Here is a 19,336-nt window from a genome sequence, read left to right on the forward strand (position 1 = left end):
GTATATTCATATCAATAATTTACACTAGGTTTGGTACACTACTCATCATTAAACAAATATTTTATGTATTACATAATATTATTTTATTTTATAAAAGTTACAAAATATTATGAAAAATAGTGTGACTATTCACTCTTCTTTGTTATTATGACAATATGTAAGACTTAAGAATATGTAGTAGATTTCTTGAATTATAACCTTAGTATCTAATTTTTTATATTTTTTGATATAAAATAGGGTTAATTATTTCAGAAATAGTGTATAAATCCTATTGAGATTGTAAATATAAATATACAGATAATTTAAGATAAGATATAGAAATTACCTCATTTTTGGATATTTGATGAATTATATGTATTGAATTATAATGTCCGTTCGATATACCGACGTGGTGATTGACAGAGTGTGACCTGACGTCAGATCATCCAGGCGTGCGACCCTTATCAAATGGATATTTTAATTGCTTTAAGCGGATCGATCGGACGTGGGAATCCGAAAACCACAAAAGCAAACCCGACCCGAGTTGGAGGCCGTACGCAGCGGAGAATAAAGGGGATCGTGAAGATTCGTTTCCAACCGCATGATCCGGAAGGATTCTGCAACTCTCATTCCTGTCCGTTCATCCGTTTCGCTTTGCACCGGACATAAATTGGAGTGGGACGCCGGCCTTTTTGCCCCGTCCAATTGTTCCAATTAAGAAGAAGAAGAAGAATGCACGGCTACGAGCGGGTGGAAAAAGGCGCCGCCCCCGGCGGCGACATCGAGGCGGGGACGCTCTACCCGGGGCTCTCCCGCGGCGACAACGAGCTCCGATGGGGGTTCGTCCGCAAAGTCTATGGCATCCTCGCCGCCCAGGTGCTTCTCACCACCGCCGTCTCCGCCGCCACAGTCCTCTACCGCCCCGTCAATGCCGCCCTCGCCTCCAGCCCCGGCCTCGCTCTCTGCCTCGCTTTTCTCCCCCTCTTCTGTACGACCCCGATCCCTCCTGCTTTCTTGTTCTTTGATCTGTGGATCTGATATTTGTTGATGGTGGTTCGGTTGATTTCTTTTCCCTTCGATTCTCGGTAATTCGCATAATGTTAAGGTTTTAGATTGCATGTGACCATAACAAATCCGATTCGATCTAAATGCTATGACTTGGTCTATCGGCATGATTAGCTCTTGATTAACTTTGTCGGAACAACATTACAAAAATCAATACTCCGATTAAATAGATAAAAATGCAATATGAGTGAAAATTAAGTAGGAAGTTTAGAAAAGGATCCCGGAGTTTTTCCCTTCAGGTTCCAACAAAATTTTCCTTTCATTTGGCCACACATATGTTGCAATTGGATAAAATAATGCCACGATGATGTGGACACAAGTGTTAGGATTGTTTTTAAAGAAATGTCTCCTTTGGTTATCATTAAAAATGAATGCCATGAAAACTGTATAGGCACTGAATCATGAGATATATTAATTGTGTCTTAATTAGGTATTTGCGTAGGATGAGAATTTGCATGCCTGTCTTTGTTTCTAAACACGGAGTTTTAGTGATTTAGGGTCTTCTATTATAGCTTCAATATTCTCTATTTCTATGTTCTTTTTCTTATTTTCTTTGGGGAAATATTATGCACTGACTCCGCATACTTATCTCCAGCTTGAGGTTGTATGCCTAACTCTCTCTCCTTTTATATATTTATATATACATCCATATTTGTATTTGTACCTATGCTACTATGTGTGGATATAAAATATAGATACATGTATGGATAAACATATAATTATACTGTACACTACTTTCATGCTTCATGTGTAAATATATGCCCATGTATTCATTAAATGTGCTGATTGTACCTTTGGATTAGCTGATAGATATTTGAATTCCTTTTAAATTTCTTGGATTTTTTTTAGATTGTTCATGGTGATAAATGTTTCATATAGTAATTTAGAGCTAGAAAATATCAAGAACTCAGGAATATTTATAAAATAGAAACAAAACTTCTCTGACATCTCTCCCCTGCCATTGGTAGGTTTGCAGGGACTGTGGCAATGGATCTAATTACCAGCGTGTCCATACCACATTTCTTCATACATTATATATATACACATATATGTTGATATACAAACATATTTATATGGATGCTCTGAATTATATACATATTTATTGATATACATTATATATATATTGACATGCATATAGATGTATATGCATGCCCATTTAGAACTTGATCCAACAATAGGAATCATGTTCCTATTTCTTCATCTCTTGATATTTTTGAAATTTTATCATGGCTGCTGATATGTCATTTTCTAGCGGACACCCAGGTACCAGTTGTACACCCTGGACCTGATGTTTGGTGATCATATTTGTTAGTTTTTATTCATGAATGAAGTTCAAATTTCAGTTTATGCTAGAAGGAACTGTTTACTAAGAGTATGTATATATCTTTTAGCTTTCATTCCAGAGAGGTGGATATAAGTTGTAGATATTTGTTTTGTCATAATATCAAACAGCACTTTAACTGACTTAATGTTGTTTTCCAGTGTTGTGCCCATTATACTATTATCAACAAAAGCATCCACTAAACTTTTTGTTCCTTGGACTGTTCACTGTGTGTCTAAGCTTAAGTGTCGGTGTGGCCTGTGCAAACACTCAAGGTAATACTATTGTCGAGTTGGTTTTCATTGTAGTTTCTGTCTTTTTTTTGTGTCAATAGTCTCTATGCTGCTTTAATAAACTCCTATTGCTTCAATTACTGTGCAGGAAGGATTGTTCTGGAAGCATTGATTTTAACTTCTGCTGTCGTTTTATCCTTGACTGGATATACTTTCTGGGCTTCAAGAAAGGGGAAGGACTTCAGTTACCTTGGACCAATTGTATTTTCTGGTCTCATGGTGCTATTTTTGTCAACTTTTATCCAGGTATGCCAATTTAATTTTTGATTTTATCTAGACTAAGAAGTATGCTGAAGCAACATGAAAGGATAATTTTCTTATACTAATTCGCAAAAGGATGTAACTAACTCTTGTCTGGCTTTTAAGAATCTTTTTTAAACTTCTGTTTATTCTAAATGATAAGCAATTTGTAGATGCATTGGAAATCAACCATATGGTTGAGAAACTCTTTATTCAAATTTGAATATTCAGATGACTGTTTATTATTTTTTCACAAGAACCTTTGGTCCCATATGCATAATATTATGCTTCTACCACAGATAACTTGAGTGACATCTAAAGTTGTTTATAAGAAAATATTATTTAGTTCAAATGACAATTATTTGTATTTACCTTCAGGAGCCAACCTACCATTAGTAAATACTGAATTACAGACAATATTTTCTCCATTCATATCAGATTACCTGGGGGTTATTCATGTTCAATTATTATGGTATTGAGTTAAAATTTTCTTTAAGGTGTCAATTTGTATATTTATGTTCCAGTCTATCTTTATGTAAAATTATGACAAGCAATAGCATTAGAAAGCTCTATGGAGGCATCAAAAGTCAAAATGTATAAGCACGAAAGTTCTCATTCCAGGTGACTTTCTTGTTGAAGTCTGTAAAGTAACTTAAGCAATGATCTGATGTAGATCATGATATGACAAAGGCTTTGTGCCTTCCTCAAATCTACCACACTCGATTGATGCCATCTAACTTGTTGAGGTGTTGAAGATGCATAGAGGTTGACACCATCAAACTTGTTGGGGTGTTAAAGTTGTATAGAGGTTGACGCCATCAGACTTGTTGAGGTGTTGAAGAACCATGTCGCATTCTCATTTCTTCGAGTCATTGAATCCCTGACATAATGAGGGGACTCAGCTCCTGTAATATTGGCATCAATGATACCATTCGAACACATATAGGTTGCTGGAATAGACTTTATACAACCTTGAACTGACACTAAACTTTTAGGTATTACGCACCTCTAAAAAGTGCTTCTTAAATTCAAGGAAGAAAACTAGGCTTCCAAGAGCAAAATACCAGGAAAAAAAAGAAGATATTTTATTGTCGGAATAATTTATAACTAAAATATGGCAAGGATGACAATGGAGATTCTAAGTGGTCTTTTCTGACTTTATTTTGAGGTTATCATTCTGCACTCTTATTTGCAAGAGAGCCATTCTTTTTTGCAATAGCTTTAAAGAAATAAATAACCCTATTTGTTGCAGCTGCTACTTTTTACAATCTAAACCTTTATTTCAGAAATATGTTTCAAAAAAGCCTGCACATCAAAGTGCAACATAAAGTATGATTCTAGGGGCAGTCAGATCTCCAAATCTTAATATACTTGCATCGTCTCACAAAATTAGTTAACTAGTTACCCATCCTATTATGAGAGATATTGACTTCCACATAGAACTCTAAATATATAACAACATATTTAAGACTCCTAACCATATTAAAAAGGGACCAAGTCTGTAGCATCTCCTTGTGTAACACTTTGACCAAGACATTAGCACCTAATTCAATTTTAATTCTTTGTATTCCATCTCGTAGTTCTTATTCAAGCCCTTTTTTTATAACGACCAATTCACAGTACATAGTGTTCTTTTTTGCATCTGTGTGTTAGATTGACTTACAAAGGCTGTACCTCTTTGTTTTTGTTGTTGATTCCTCAAGCCGTTAGCATTTGGATTGCACCATGCCATAGCTGGGCCTTTCCCACTTAACTAGAATTTGACATATCTCATTTTTTTCCTTTAAGTTCCTATATTATATTACAGTTAATCACAGTAAATCGAGTGGTTCGCGCCAACTGTTAGAGGTATAGTCCTAACCCAGAAAGAGTTAGATCCTTGTCCTTGTGGCCCTTGGTTGAACAAAGAAAAGGCCGAGTCAGGCCTTTCTTGGAACCAGATGCAATGTGATAGTTCTATTCTGTGTAGATGTTGGTCTGGTCTGGCCTCCTATTGCTGCCTCTTAGCTGTTGCGAGGGGGCTAAGGATCATGCTATGTTGCAACAATTTGTCAATCGATCTGTTGTTTCTGAAAAAAAATTTGTTTTGTTCAATTACATTGAAGTAGCGATATCTGTTTCAGCATTGTTAGTGCTTAGGCTCTACATATTTAATTTTACAATAAGCAAACTTTTCTCAAAAACCGGATTTTTCTCTTACTAACTGGGTACCAAAATTTTAGGCCAAGAGCAGCTTGGAAATAATGCAATCTACAAAGATATATATGATTGGTGACATTATTAGTCCGCGATATTGATTGGCTACAGGTCTTAGGAGTTTCTGTTATGTTGATGTCTGCAAAACTGCAATTTACTGTGCTCCCTCTAAAAGTTGTTCAGTAAGGATGTTGACTGCTCCTATGTACTTAAGAATGGAAGCATTCAAAACTAGAGCATGTCCATATGGAAATATTATAGGATGGAAGTTACTGAAAGGCATGCAAGAATAGTTATTGAGATCCTGGGAGTTCAAATAAATAAGGTCACTTTTGAAAGATTTTAAAAATAAGCATATTGTCAAACCTAGTTTTGTTAAGTAGATTGGTTAATGACCGTCATTCTGCATGTTGTAACTAAGAGTTTAAGTTGCATATCAACATACCCTACTGGCTGGAAATGTGATACACCAAATCAGGCATTGAAATTTCACTTATCCCCTGGATTTGGCTGGCAGCTATGAAATTGCATTTATGGTGCTGACGTATGGGTGCTGATGGCACTTGGAGAGAAGGCACCAGATCATACATAAATACATCAAATACCTAAATTGGCCTTCCCTTTGATGAGTTGGTGAAGCACCTGCTTCATCTCTTGCCTCCCTTCTAATTATTTACAGCAGCAACACAAAAACTCTTCTTGGAACGAGAAAATTTCCATGATGAATAATCTCTTCATTTGATCCCCTTTATAACTTGAGGGTCCAATATCAGTCTGAAACATCTGAACTCTCAAGATGGTGGAAACCAGTTTGATATAGACCTGCAACACTCATAAGCACATAAATTAAGAAATCTCGATAACAGGCCCTGGGATAGTTTATTGTCATAGAATTTCCCAGATCTTGAATCATGCATTAGATGTGTCCCAACTAGCAGAGGAATTATCTTAGATCAGTAAAGGACTTGCTTTAAGTTTTGAAGAAGACCATCGAGGAAGATAATACAAAGAAAAGAAAACAAAGCTTCGACTCCAACCAATTTACGTTGATAATTTTTCCAGTTTTCATTGCTAAAGTTTCTGCCCATAGTGTTTGATGCTTACGCTTAAACATATATATCATCTTCTTCGCTGAAGAACCTACTCTTAGAAAACTTTCACTGAATTGTTTTGTTCTTTTGTTGCTTGTGGGTGGACATTATGATATCATATTCTTAGCTTAAGAATGCCCTCTCGGAGAATTTCTTTCGATTAGTTATTTCTTTCTCAACTGACAATGTGGTTGTGAACGACTGATACTGCAGATATTCTTCCCTCTTGGACCGACATCGGTTGCGATATTTGGTGGGCTTGGAGCTGTGGTTTTCTCTGCTTTCATCGTGTATGACACTGACAACTTGATCAAGCGCTACAACTACGATGAGTACATTTGGGCATCAGTTGTCCTCTACCTCGACATACTCAACCTCTTCCTTTCTATCATGAACATGCTTAGAGGCATGCAATCAGATGGTTAGGACTAAAAGTCATAAATGGTTTCTTCGGCAGATGGTTTTGCCATTTATGTAATAAAGTTCCTTAGTTTAAGGTCATCTGAATGTGGAAATATACTGTATATGTTCGGTGCTATTTTAGGATCATAGAATGCACTACTAAACTATGTCGGTTGACTTGCCGTCGTGCATGGTCAATTATTGTTCCGCTTGTCTATCATTAAGTTGGCTATAGTTTGTGTTTACCGAAAGGTATCAACTTTGTTGTGGCTGTGTGTTTTTATTTCACTCTTGCAATTCTATTAATGATTCTTTTAAGGGGTTTTTTTTCAGCTATATCGTACATATTTATATTCCTATTAATAATAATATAAAATGGATTTCACTCTGCCATTTCAATATGTCGAGTATAGACGATAGTTATATACTTGATATTATTCATATATCCTATCTGGGTAGTATGGTTTAAGAATAATACTATAATTTAGGCATTCAAATAAAAGATGATAGATGGCATCAGATGATATAATAATTCATTAGTTGATTAATCTATACTTAATATACTATTTATTTTAGTTAAATGTCCTTATATTTTCAATAGTATGCAACGGGGAGAGTCGATAACATCAACGATAGGGAGTGATGAGGGGCAGGCCATGGGTGGTGATTGGCGACAATGAGCAACAGGGAGAGTCTATGATACTAGGGTACGTAGCAATAGGGATCAGTGGGGGGCAGGCCTTTGATGGTGATCGATGGTAACAAGCACAAGAGAGAGTGGGCAATGAGGGATAGACTAAGGCGGTGATCAATGGTGATTATTAGTATGGAGAGTTAGTGACAACAATTTGCGTAGGCGATAGGGAGTGGTGAGGGATAGGATGGGGGTAGCAATCAATGGTAAGGGTGGTGGGGATCGTTGGGAGCGGTGATCGACAACAACGATTGATGGGTTTTTGAAGGAGTGTGAACATCAAGAAAGGAGCTCTAAATAATCAAGGTCCTTTTCAAATAATATGCTCACATTTTCACAAACTATTTAATCCTCATCAAAACCATTTTCTCTATCTAAATACCTGATGTTTCGCCTGATTTCCGAGTGCAAGCTGACCTTTTTCTCCTCCTCTCCAGTTAATTATGCTTGAAATTTGACGGTGTTGCCTTTGTTTTCATGGACGCTTATTTACTGTTTGTTGAAATGCCATAAAGAACTCGGGCATTTGTGGCGCACTTGCAGCTGAAAGGTCTGTGAATTGGTGGCATATAACTGCTTGTGGATGCAGCATCAAGCAGCCGCATTCAGGTAAGAATCTCTACACTATATATAACTTTTTGAAGTACTTTTATCTGATCATTTGTCTGCTGAGTCATGTACGATGAGTAGAACTTGGCCAGGCTATCTACTAGAATTTTAGCTGCTTGGTGTCCTATTTGTAGTCCTTCATCCCCAACTCGAGTTCCTCACAGTTGTCTACCTTTAGCCAACATTAGATGCTTCAGAAGATGGCTTGGTGCATACCAACTGTCTCAGCTATTTGTGGTAGGCTCTATGGATCATTTTGAGGTTTTGCAAGGCATTATCATTAATTAATCAAGATCATCTGATTCTATTACAGTCTTCTTGGGTTATCTTCTAACTCTTCTCATATCACTTATACTAATTGTTTCATCATCTATAGGTGTCCCAAATTTTGGAGCACAAAGCAACTTGGGTTTTGTCTTAGATGATTTGCTTATCAAAATCACAACAACAAGGTGAATTTGGTGAATAATCATGAGGTGCTTTAATTTTTTGCAGAAGGGATAACAAAGGACTTGCTAGCATTGAATTTTTGGCAAGTTATAAGAACTTGTTTTGTCTAGTTTCTTCTTTGCTATTATGTTAAAGTTTGACATATGGGAACTGCACTTGGTGCCGAGAGGATATCAAGTTTATCCTGCCTTTTATACATGATAAAGGCTTCTTTTTTTCTTTTTGAAGATTAATTTTGCAAACTTCCCCTAGGTATCAGACACCATCTTCAATCTTCGAGATGATTCTTGATCAGAGGTATTTTAAGAAGCTTAATTTTCCTTTTCTATCTGATGAATGATTAAGACTTTCACAGAGATGAGATCTACAGTTCTTATAATGTCCATCTCCCTACTGAAAAACCTATGAAATGAAGGATCTAAGACTTCCACAGAGGTGAGATCTAAATCTTTTTTAGTGTCCTATATATTACCATGTGTAGTTACAACTATGAAGATGCCCTACTGAAAAGCTAAGGACAAGTTCAAAAGAGTATCATTAGATAATGACTAAATCAATTTCATCGCAAGTTCAAAAGAGTATCTTCAAGTTCTGATTTCCTTCATGATAAGATACAACCAGAAGTACATATTTTGATGTTGATATTAGTCATTTATATTGTTGACATCATTTGGATCCTCAGCTTCCATTGCAGTATTACAATCTATTCCAGTATATAATCAATTATTAGCTCTTAGAGAGTGATAAATGGATTGTAATTTGCCATCTTCTTGTACTTCAGATGCACAGCAACTCCTGGTAGTCCCCAAGAAACAATTTACCAACAAAATCTTAATAATCTTTCTCTTACTTGGAGGAATTCAGTGATTCTTGGATCTCTTCCAATGAACGGCCTTTTGTTTCAGGTACTACCATTGCCACAAATACAATGGTTGCTGCATTAGCTGCTGAAAAGATGAAAAAGGTACCTGTAGAACAGGTGAAGAAAGAGCAGGTATTCATCTTGCTAAATTACACCACTAAAAGAAAAGTCAAAGTCCAATTGTATTAGGTTATCAGAATAAGTGGAATAAACAGAAGAAGATTATTTTTAAAAAAATCTAAAATTATTCAGTTATTACTTTTATATATTTTTTATCCCACGTTACTAGTTAATTAGTTTTCAAGATCTAAAACTAGTATAAATAAAAGCCCCTCTAAGCTTATAGAATCATCAATAAATAATATCTTTAAATATTATAAAAATATTCTCCACTATAACGAGTTGATTTCTCTCATCCTTCCTTATCAGGTCAGTTTGCTAGAATCCTTTCTAGTAGTATTTTTGTAATTTTATTTACATTATGCGTCTGTCTATCAGAGCCTTACTCTTGGTGTTAGCATAATAGGTCTGTGGTTAGAAAATTAAGAGATATGCTCTACACTTGCCACTTATAGCAGATTTTATGTATCAAAAATTTAATTTGTCAAGTATAATCTTATAGCCCATCAAGATGAGTCTAGTGGCAATAATGGTGGGAATGGTGACGGTGTTATTAGCGATGACAATGGCAATTTCGACGGTGATGACTTGGTGATAGAGATAATAGTAATAATCTCAACAATAATGATTGATGAGTGCCAACTCTATGGGCTATATTAGAAGCACAAGAAGTGAGAATGACCTAGGAACTTCGAGAGATTCATGACATACTAACATGGGTATAGGCGCCAACAGAGTTCATGATGATGGTAGAATCAACTACACTAGAGTTGATGCTAATGGCCAACCTAATAATCAACATAGCCCTACAATCCAGCATAGGCAACCAGCCTATGAATATGAGTCAGACGAAAAAGGAATTGTGGACTATCACAAAGCCAACCAAAGGAGAGGTATAGGTGTAGCTCAACCTTGACACTACAATCGATGTGGTACTATTTGCCTACAACAACCAACAGTATATGATGATGACTCAAAAGATTACAATGAACGATACGAAAGACATCAAGTACTAACAAGATGAAATAAACTATTTGAGGACTACCACCTCCAAGTAGACCTCCCCAATTTTAATATCCACCTCAATAATGAAGCTTTTCTTGACTGGAGTTATTAAGTAGAGAAAATTTTCAAGATGATGGATGTTCCTAATCACAAACAAGTCAAGCTTGTTATATACAAGTTGAAAGAAGGTGCAATAGCTTAGTGGGGTACATTATAATATAACAAACGAAGATAAGGGAAGGCACCGATTTAGACGTGGTGAAAGATGAAGCAACTTATCAAAGGAAGACTTCTACCCCTAGACTATGAACAACTATTATTTCAACAATACCAAAATTACATCTAAGGCACTCAATTTATAACCAAGTATACCGATGAATTCTTGCACCTTTTAGCTAGATATAACTTATCAAAGTCAAAAGACCAACATATAGCAAGGTATGTCAATGGACTAAAATTTGTAATTAAAGATAGAATGTCTTTAACTCTGATATGGATAGCAGATGAAGCTCACAATATGGCATTAAAGGTTGAAATACAACCAACAAATCAAGGCACAAACATTGGAGGAGCAACAAGGGAAGCTAAGCATATCCTAATTACCTCAAATAATCGATATGCTCAACCCTTGGTTAGAAAATATTTCAAATGTGGGGAACCTAGTCATCGTTCCAACGAGTGTCATGCTTGTAAAACTATCAACCGTACATCACAAAAATGACTTTGAAGAAGAAAGAGATGCCCAAGATGATACGATTAATGATATTGATAATGCTGAAATAACAAAGGAAGAAAGGAAACATATCGCATGTGTTGTAAAAAGATTATTACTCATCCCAAGGCCAGAAGATCTATCTCAATATAAGAAAATATTTCATTCTCAATATAATATTCATAACAAAGTTTGCGCATTGATTATAAACAATGTAACCTATGACAATATTATATCCAAATCACTAGTGAGATACTTAAAATTATAGATGAAAGCCCATCCAATACCATACAAGCTAAGGTAGATTAAAGAAGGCCCAACTATCATTATAACTAAGATCTGTAGAGTTCCTCTCTCAATTAGGAAAAGTTACAAAGAAAAAGTTATATGTAAAATAGTCGACATAGATGTATGTCATATGCTACTTGGAAGGCCATGGCAGTATGATGTGAATGCAACTCATCTTGGAAGAAAGAATGTCTATATATTTTGGTAGAACGGTAAGAAGATTGTCATTCTACCGACTAACAAAAAGGGAGATAAATCCAACACTTCTAAAGTGGAAGGAAAGTCTTTCATGTCTATTTCCAACTCTATGTAAGAATTTATTGTCCGTTCTATAGAAACAAGAGTATGCTATACTTTTATTGTGAAGAGAGAAAAGCCACCTAAAGTAAAGATTCCAAAAGAATTAAGATCAATGTTGGAAGAATTCAAAGAGATTACTCTTGAAGAATTACTAAATAGACTTCCACCCGTGAGAGATATACAACACCAAAATGATTTGGCTCTAGGAGCAAGTCTACCAAATTTATCTCACTACTAGATGAACACAAAATAGAATGAAATACTGAGGGAGAGGGTAGAAGAATTGATGTGGAAGGGATATATTCAAGAAAGTACGAGCCCATGTTGCCCTAGCTTTGTTGACACCCAAAAAAGATGAAAGATAAAGGATGTGTGTAGATAGCAAAGTCATTAACAAAATCATAGCCATGTATCGCATTCCCATACCTTGACTAGAAGATATGTTAGATCAACTATAAAGCTTCAAGATATTCTCAAAAATTGATCTCTGTAGCGGATATCATCAAATTTGCATAAGACATGGAGATGAATAGAAGACTACATTCAAGATAAGTGAAGGCTTATATGAATGCTTAGTTATGTTATTTATTTGTCCAATGCACCAAGTACATTCATGAGACTTATGAATTAGGTACTTAAATCATTAATCATGAAATTTGTAATAGTCTACTTTGATAACATTCTAATCTATAGTCACGGTAGAGAAGAATATATGGATCATTTATGATAAGTCCTAATTGTTTTGCAAGACAATAAGTTATATATCAATTTGAAGAAGTATGACTTCCTGATAAATCGACTAATCTTCCTAGGGTTCATTGTGAGTGCTGATGCGATTCATATAGATGAAAAAGAGATTTGTGCCATTTGAGAATGGCCTACCCCAAAGATGTCACAGAAGTAAGGAGTTTTCATGATCTTGCTACTTTCTATTAGAGATTCATTATAAACTTTAGTAGTATTGTTACTCCTATCACTAATTGTTTGAAGAAAGGAAAGTTTTTATGGACTGAGGCTACCAAGAAAGGCTTCTAAGATTAAAGAAAAGTTGACTATTGCACCAGTGCTTGCATTACTCAATTTTAAAAGGCTTTTTAAAGTAGAATATGATGCAAGTGGAATATATAAATATTTTTATAAAAGGTGATGTCGTCGAGGCGACGCGACGTCACCTTTTAAAAGAATATATATATATATATATATATATATAAACAAGGCAACGTCGCGTTGCCCCGGCGACGTCGGGTCACCTTAGCAACGTCGCCTCGCGTGGGAGAAGGAAAAGACGACGTCACCAAGGCGATGCGATGTCGCCTTTTATAAAATATATATATGTATATATATATGTATATATATACATATATATATATATATACATACATACATACATACATACATATATATATATATATATATATATGTATGTATGTATATATATATATATATATATATATACATACATACATATATATATATATATATGTATGTATGTATGTATGTATGTATATATATATATGTATGTATATATATATATATGTATATATATATATATATACATACATATATATATATACATACATATATATATATATATATATATAAACGAGGCGACATCGCTTTGGCGATGCCACCGAATTATATATATATATATATACCGAGTGGTATACTGAACGATATACTGCTCGATATACAGTATCGTATTGTACCGAGAAAATGTCGAAACTCCGATACGGTACGATATTTCAATCCTTGGGGAGAAGCATTTGACAAGGCAACCTATGGGTGATTTTTATATCCATGATGATTGCTTATTTAAATATAATAACCTATGTGTTCCGAGGATGTCTATACGAGAAAAGATTATTCAAGATTAACATAGAGGAGGACTTAACAGGTATTTCAATTGAGACAAAACAATAGCAAGCATCGAGGAGAGATACTTTTGGCCATAATTAAAAAGAGATATTAGTAATTTTATAAGAAAATATCTAGCTTATCAAACTACAAAGAACTAGTCGCAAAACACTAGCTTGTATATGACAGTACTAGTTTTAGAAGACATTTAGGAGGATTCATTCATAGATTTTATATTGGGATTGTGAAGAATTCAGAGGGGAGTTGATTCTGTATTTGTGATTGTGGATCGATTCACCAAGATGGCTCATTTCATACCATGTTGGAAGACTTTAGATACGATATATATTGCCAAGCTATTCTTTCAAGAAGTTATATGCCTATATGGGGTACCAAAATCAAGCACTTCTGACAGAGATTCTAAATTTTTATCTTATTTTTTGCTGATCTTGTGGAAAAGATTTGACGTAAGTTTGAAGTTTAGCAGAACATATCACCTATAAACTAATGGTCAGATGGAGCTAACTAATAGGACTCTGGAAAATTTGATTCGTTATATTTGTGGTGACAAACTAAGATAATGGGATTTCGCATTGGCACAAGTTAAATTTGTTTATAACAGCAAAATTCATAGTTCTATCAGAGCGTCACCATCCTCTTTTGTTTACACTAAAGTGCCGAAGCATGTTCTAAATTTAGTTACATTTATGGTGACTCCTGGAATGAGTGTATTAGCTAACAACATGGCTGAGCAAATACAATCAACCCAAGCTGAAGTGAAGAAGAAGTTGGAAGCTACTAATACCAAGTATAAAGAAGCAGCTGGTAAGCATAGGAGAGAGAAGGTGTTCAAGGAAGGAGGTATGATTATGGTATACTTATGAAAGAAGAGATTTTTTATAGACACTTATAATAAATTAAAGCCCAAGAAGTATGGTCCTTACAAGGTCTTAAAAAAAATAAATAACAATGCCTATGTGATTGATTTACCAAATGATTGGGGGGGATCTCAAAGACCTTCAATGTTATAGACTTGTATAACTACTTTCCAAATAAGAATTCATTATATCCGTACATAGACTCGAGACGAGTTTTTCTCGAGTGGAGGGGATTAATATGGAACAAACAGAAGAAGATTATTTTTAAAGAGCCTAAAGTTATCCACTTGTCATTTTATATTTCTTTTATCCTATATTATTAGTTAACTAGTTTTCAAGACTTAAAACTAGTATAAATAAAAATCCCTTCTGAGCTTATGGAATCATCAAAAAATAATATCTTCAAGTATGGTGAAGATCTTTCCACTATATGAAGTTGGTTTCTCTCATTCTTCCTTAGTTTGTTAGAATCCTTTCTAGCACTTATTTTTTTAATTTTATTTTATTCTACATCAACAAGCTTTCCTCATTCTTTGATCTCCTATATTACTATAATGAAATCTACCATATTATTTGTTCATGGAGTTCTTAACAAAAAAAAACACAAACAGAGAGCTAAATTTCTGAATGGCATGTGGAATCCTTCTAGTAATGTGATTACTCTAATACGTAGAAAAGGTACTCAACTTCGAATTTTATGATCTTTATTACGAGATTCTTAGAATGAACTTGCCTCTTTTATCTTTCCTTTTCTTTGGATAGTTATCAGTCATATTAGATTGCGACTATACATGATTACTAAATAATTTTGAGCACCAGCAATGCAGTGCATAATGTAGTAGCAGACCCCTTACCTGCTGAACTCCAACTCATGAGAAAGTTGAAAGCATAAGAGACTGCCCAAGAACCAAACCAGTTCACCAAAGTCACTAGGCTTCCTCCAATTCCTTTTATGTTTATGGGGAATACCTGTGGAAAACAAAGAAGTGGAGACAATGTGAGATCTCAAATAGCCTTTTCGATTGCAATGAAAATTAACAAAATTATCTTACTTCAGACATGATGACCCAAGGAACAGCACCCATTCCTATTGAAAATGCACCCATGTACACCTACTTGTTGAAATGGAGTGAGTTGGAGCTTTAGAGTTTGCTTAAAAGCAAATAATGGAACACATCATTTACATAATCACCAACTGTTGAACTGTGCACAACTATGCAATTGGATATGGCACATGGAATTTTGTAAAATTGGTAGAAGCTTTTATTAAGTCAAATTTAGTGCAGTTGGCTATTTGGTATAAGTCTGGCAATGATAGTTTGGAATTAGAATGTTAGATGGATCCCCCAATGAAAACAACCCCAAACTTGATGTTCTTGCTTACCAATATGCCGCAGAGAGCCAGTGTAGGAACCCATTCCATATAAATTCCCTGTGCCTGTTTCAACAGGTATGGTTAACTTCAACCAAAGTCAAGCTCACTCCAGAGTCTTTGATTCAGACTTACCTTGAGATAGAATGATGTCCCTGTGATAAAGCAACCAATGAAAGTCCCTGATGCAGAAACCTGCATTGCAAAAGATTGTCACTCCTTTGAAGCTGATTGGCAGAGCAAAGAATTTGAACCACACTTTGCCTACCATTAGCAGAGGGATTCGACCACTCCTGTCCATTAAAATAGCTCCCACCATTGTGATGGGTACCTATGTATCAGACTCTTAGTAGCATAACTTTAGTAATAGTAATTCGTAGATGATTAAGCATTTGAAAGAATTGAAACCTGAATGGATCCCATCAGAATGGTCCCAAGTTTGCCTGAGGAAAATCCTGCAGTCACAACATGCATTATAATCCTCAATTTTTATTTGTAGTTGTCAAGAAGAGTCAAAATACAGTAACCTCATATTGTCTGAAGCTATTTGTCTACCTGCAGATACAAAAATTTCGCTTGCATAAAATCCAACTCCATTGATGCCCCCAATTTGCTGAAACACCATGAGGCCAACACCTACCTGAACATGGTCAATGTGATCTATCAAATTTCATGCAGATAAGTTTATTGCGGCTAATGAATTTAAGAGGTCGCTTACAATCACAGAACGGATATATATGCTTTGAAACAGGTCTTGAATCCCAGCCTTGGGAAGGGTCTGAAGGTCTTCAATGTATTCCTGCATAGCAAGTTTAGTCTACTGTTACTGTTTCATCCTTTAACTTTGATGCTTTAGAATGAGAAACACTATGCTAATAAACACACTTGAATCTCTTCTGCTTCTTGAGTGATATCAGCATCTTCTCCACGAAGCTTTTGCAATGCAGCTGTGAACTCTTTCTGGTTCCCCACCTTTGCCTGAAATTTATTCTCATGTCACCAAGGAAGATTTATTCTATTGTGTACTGGGCCCGATTGTATACTAAATGGAAGAGGTACCAGCCATCTTGGAGATTCTGGAACAAAAACAAGTCCGAGAAGTAGAAGAAGGCAAGGGAGAAATCCTGCATAAAGCCAATTCAGCTATTTTTTGTGCTTAATATCAGTTAGCATAATATGAACATTTGTCTGACTTTGTAGTGTCTTCATAAATTGTTATCTTTTTTTGTGTTTTGTGCATCCATAGTGAATATAAGATAAACATTTTAAGATATAATTACCGACTAACACCAGCGTGCGCCAGGTAACAAGAGTGCCGACTACGAAAGCAACCGAATGGCCACCACATATCAGCAGCTGTGAGAAAGAAGTGCAACGTAAGTAATAACATGTATCGAGGTCATTATTGTGAGCAAAGGAGAGTTTTTACTGTATTATCATGCTGATGGTTGGAAAATTTATGCTTTACCTGATTCAGGGTTGCAAGTCCACCTCGCAGATTCTTCGGTGCTATTTCAGCAATGAAAACAGGTACCTGTGATGGTATGATCTCATTATAAATCTATTATCTTCAGTGAGTGATTAGTTTCCCTAAATTGTAAGCCTATTTCTCGATCTCTCCTTTGTTCAGCATGATACTAGTTCCTGTCAAATTTTATTAGTTCCTGGCCACCTAAAAGCATTTTGTTGTTATGTCATCAAAACATTCTCTTTTTCTCAACATTAATCATTCAGACCATGTTTAACATCTTGAAGTGAGATTGTCTGCTAAAAATTATAACAAAGAAACAATTCAATAAATCATACCACATAGGAAAGTACTCCAATCCCATATCCTGAGGAAATTCTTCCAAAATACAGCAAGACAGCACCCTTAGAAAGGAAACAACATTTAATTAGCTTAAAAGTCTCTTAAAAGCAAATCAGTGAAGAAATTTGCAATTTTAGTGGTAACCTTTGCAAAGTAAATGGCAAGCCATCCAATAATGCAGATGACAGCAGACACTCTCATGGCCTGCATCATATAGATAGAGATCTAGTGAGTGTGTGCAGAAGTAAATCTTGCACATTAATGCATAAGACTTGTGCTTCCTACTCCTTTTCGACCAATAAAATCTGCAAGATGCCCACTTGTGACTGCACCGATCATCGCCCCAATAGTTAATATCGAACCAAAAACTGAGTACTGCAAAATTGATAGAGAATTGCATTCATTAAATTTATGATATGCAAGATAATTATGTTCCTATTGCATTTCATTAACATTTCTATGGTAATATGATAATCTGGCAATAACTTGGGGTGTAATCTGTTACATTAAATTGTTTTACTCTTTTGATTTTATGCTTTGTTTTTTTTTTCCTCTTGTTTTCTCTCTCAACATCTTTAAGATTGTCATAGCCAAGAACAATTGACATAATGAGATTTAATGGGTCTGGATATGACATTGTGAACTCACCTCGGATAGAGAGAGGCCGATGTCCTTTGTAATCCCTGACTGAGTTGGTGCAGAGTAGCCAACCTACAAAATTCAAGATACATATCGAGCTCACAAGAAAATTTTCAGAGCATCAATAGATTTCATAGTTTCAGACTGATTCATCAAACCGTGTACCCTTTTATCCTAATTACAACTTGTTTTGGATTAACACCAACTTGAGCCAGTGACCAGTTTATAAGATCCAAATTTTAGGATCATTTATCCTAAATACATAGTTCCCATCAACCTCAGCTGAAACAGAACTGAAGAGATATGTTTTAGGAAATATGAGCAAAATTCCAGCAACAGCAATGTTCTTATTCTGTATCGGTTCTGGCCATCTTCATAATAGTACTAGCATTTAGTGGCACAGGTTTATCATGAAGAATTCACAGACTTGGAGATTGAAGATGATGATGAATAACTTACGCATGATCCAAACTCGAAGGAGCCACAGACCACGACTGCAGTGCTAAGCAGAACCATCCATATCGATCCCTGGCTATCAGCTGAAGACTCCTTCTGGTGGATGAGAAGAGGCTGCCTCGCTTCGTTACCCTGTGCATCATGCATGCCTACACCATTCTCCACATCCTTCGTTATGGCCATTGAAGCCTTCTCTCTACCTTCCCTGCCTTCTATGTGGTCAATAGAAGACGGTGAGTGATGTATCCTAAAATCATATGCAACAAGTGGTGTGATGTATTGTCGTGAAAGAAAGAGAAGAAAGACTTTTCTTTAGAAAGGAGATGTCAGATCCTATATTTATAAAAAATAATAAATTATTATTTTATTATCCATAACTGACGGAAGATATATATATTTTTATCCTTGAATTCAAATCTCAATCTTTACAATAATAAATATTTTATTAACTAAAAAAAGAATCACATCTTTTTGATAAGATGACAAATAACAAAAAAAAAATCTTCTATCCAAGCTTCAAATCTATTACGAAGTAGTAGATTATTCTGAAAATAAATATAAGATAAAAATATATCAACAACCGCATATGCGGGTAGAAAAATATCTAAAATCATGAAAATAATCTTTAATATTCGTAAAACATATATAAATATTAATAATCCAATATGAAATGATAATATATCGATTCATTATAAAACTC

General features: G+C 35.2%; 2 protein-coding genes and 2 long non-coding RNA genes across 8 annotated transcripts; 3 read left to right on the top strand and 1 right to left on the bottom strand.

Annotated features, from left to right (window-relative positions):
* The first annotated feature begins 666 nt into the window (after positions 1-666).
* On the top strand, positions 667-6,832 carry LOC135671411 (BI1-like protein). The gene is made up of 4 exons (XM_065179516.1): positions 667-967; positions 2,527-2,640; positions 2,747-2,904; positions 6,399-6,832. The coding sequence occupies exons 1-4, from the start codon at positions 712-714 to the stop codon at positions 6,609-6,611; spliced, it is 741 nt and encodes a 246-aa protein (XP_065035588.1). The 5' UTR covers positions 667-711; the 3' UTR covers positions 6,612-6,832.
* Positions 6,833-7,220: 388 nt separating this feature from the next.
* On the top strand, positions 7,221-8,874 carry LOC135671348 (uncharacterized). 4 transcript variants are annotated; one of them, XR_010512729.1, is made up of 4 exons: positions 7,221-7,587; positions 7,797-7,890; positions 8,025-8,127; positions 8,267-8,874. It is a non-coding gene; the product is annotated as an uncharacterized LOC135671348 (long non-coding RNA). The 4 variants fall into 4 exon arrangements; XR_010512727.1 differs by having other exon boundaries at positions 7,719-8,127; XR_010512726.1 differs by having other exon boundaries at positions 7,797-8,127.
* A 23-nt stretch (positions 8,875-8,897) lies between these two features.
* Positions 8,898-18,819, bottom strand: LOC135671346 (sugar transporter ERD6-like 16). Of its 2 annotated transcripts, XM_065179395.1 has the most exons (18): positions 18,640-18,819; positions 18,190-18,252; positions 17,827-17,916; positions 17,686-17,745; positions 17,538-17,603; positions 17,200-17,265; positions 17,012-17,087; positions 16,791-16,855; positions 16,617-16,709; positions 16,450-16,530; positions 16,287-16,371; positions 16,140-16,186; positions 16,000-16,062; positions 15,867-15,926; positions 15,744-15,797; positions 15,412-15,471; positions 15,214-15,328; positions 8,898-9,308 (listed from the first exon to the last, which is right to left on the bottom strand). In XM_065179395.1, exons 1-18 carry the CDS (start codon positions 18,817-18,819, stop codon positions 9,187-9,189), a joined length of 1,446 nt encoding a protein of 481 aa, XP_065035467.1. In that variant the 3' UTR covers positions 8,898-9,186. The 2 variants fall into 2 exon arrangements, with proteins under 2 accessions (XP_065035467.1, XP_065035468.1); XM_065179396.1 differs by lacking the exon at positions 15,412-15,471.
* Positions 16,190-18,713, top strand: LOC135671347 (uncharacterized). The gene is made up of 5 exons (XR_010512725.1): positions 16,190-16,541; positions 16,649-16,841; positions 17,035-17,107; positions 17,209-17,261; positions 18,576-18,713. It is a non-coding gene; the product is annotated as an uncharacterized LOC135671347 (long non-coding RNA).
* Positions 18,820-19,336: the final 517 nt, after the last annotated feature.

Source organism: Musa acuminata, unplaced genomic scaffold (genome assembly GCF_036884655.1).
Source record: "Musa acuminata AAA Group cultivar baxijiao unplaced genomic scaffold, Cavendish_Baxijiao_AAA HiC_scaffold_1139, whole genome shotgun sequence".
NCBI classification, from domain to species: Eukaryota; Viridiplantae; Streptophyta; class Magnoliopsida; order Zingiberales; family Musaceae; genus Musa; species Musa acuminata.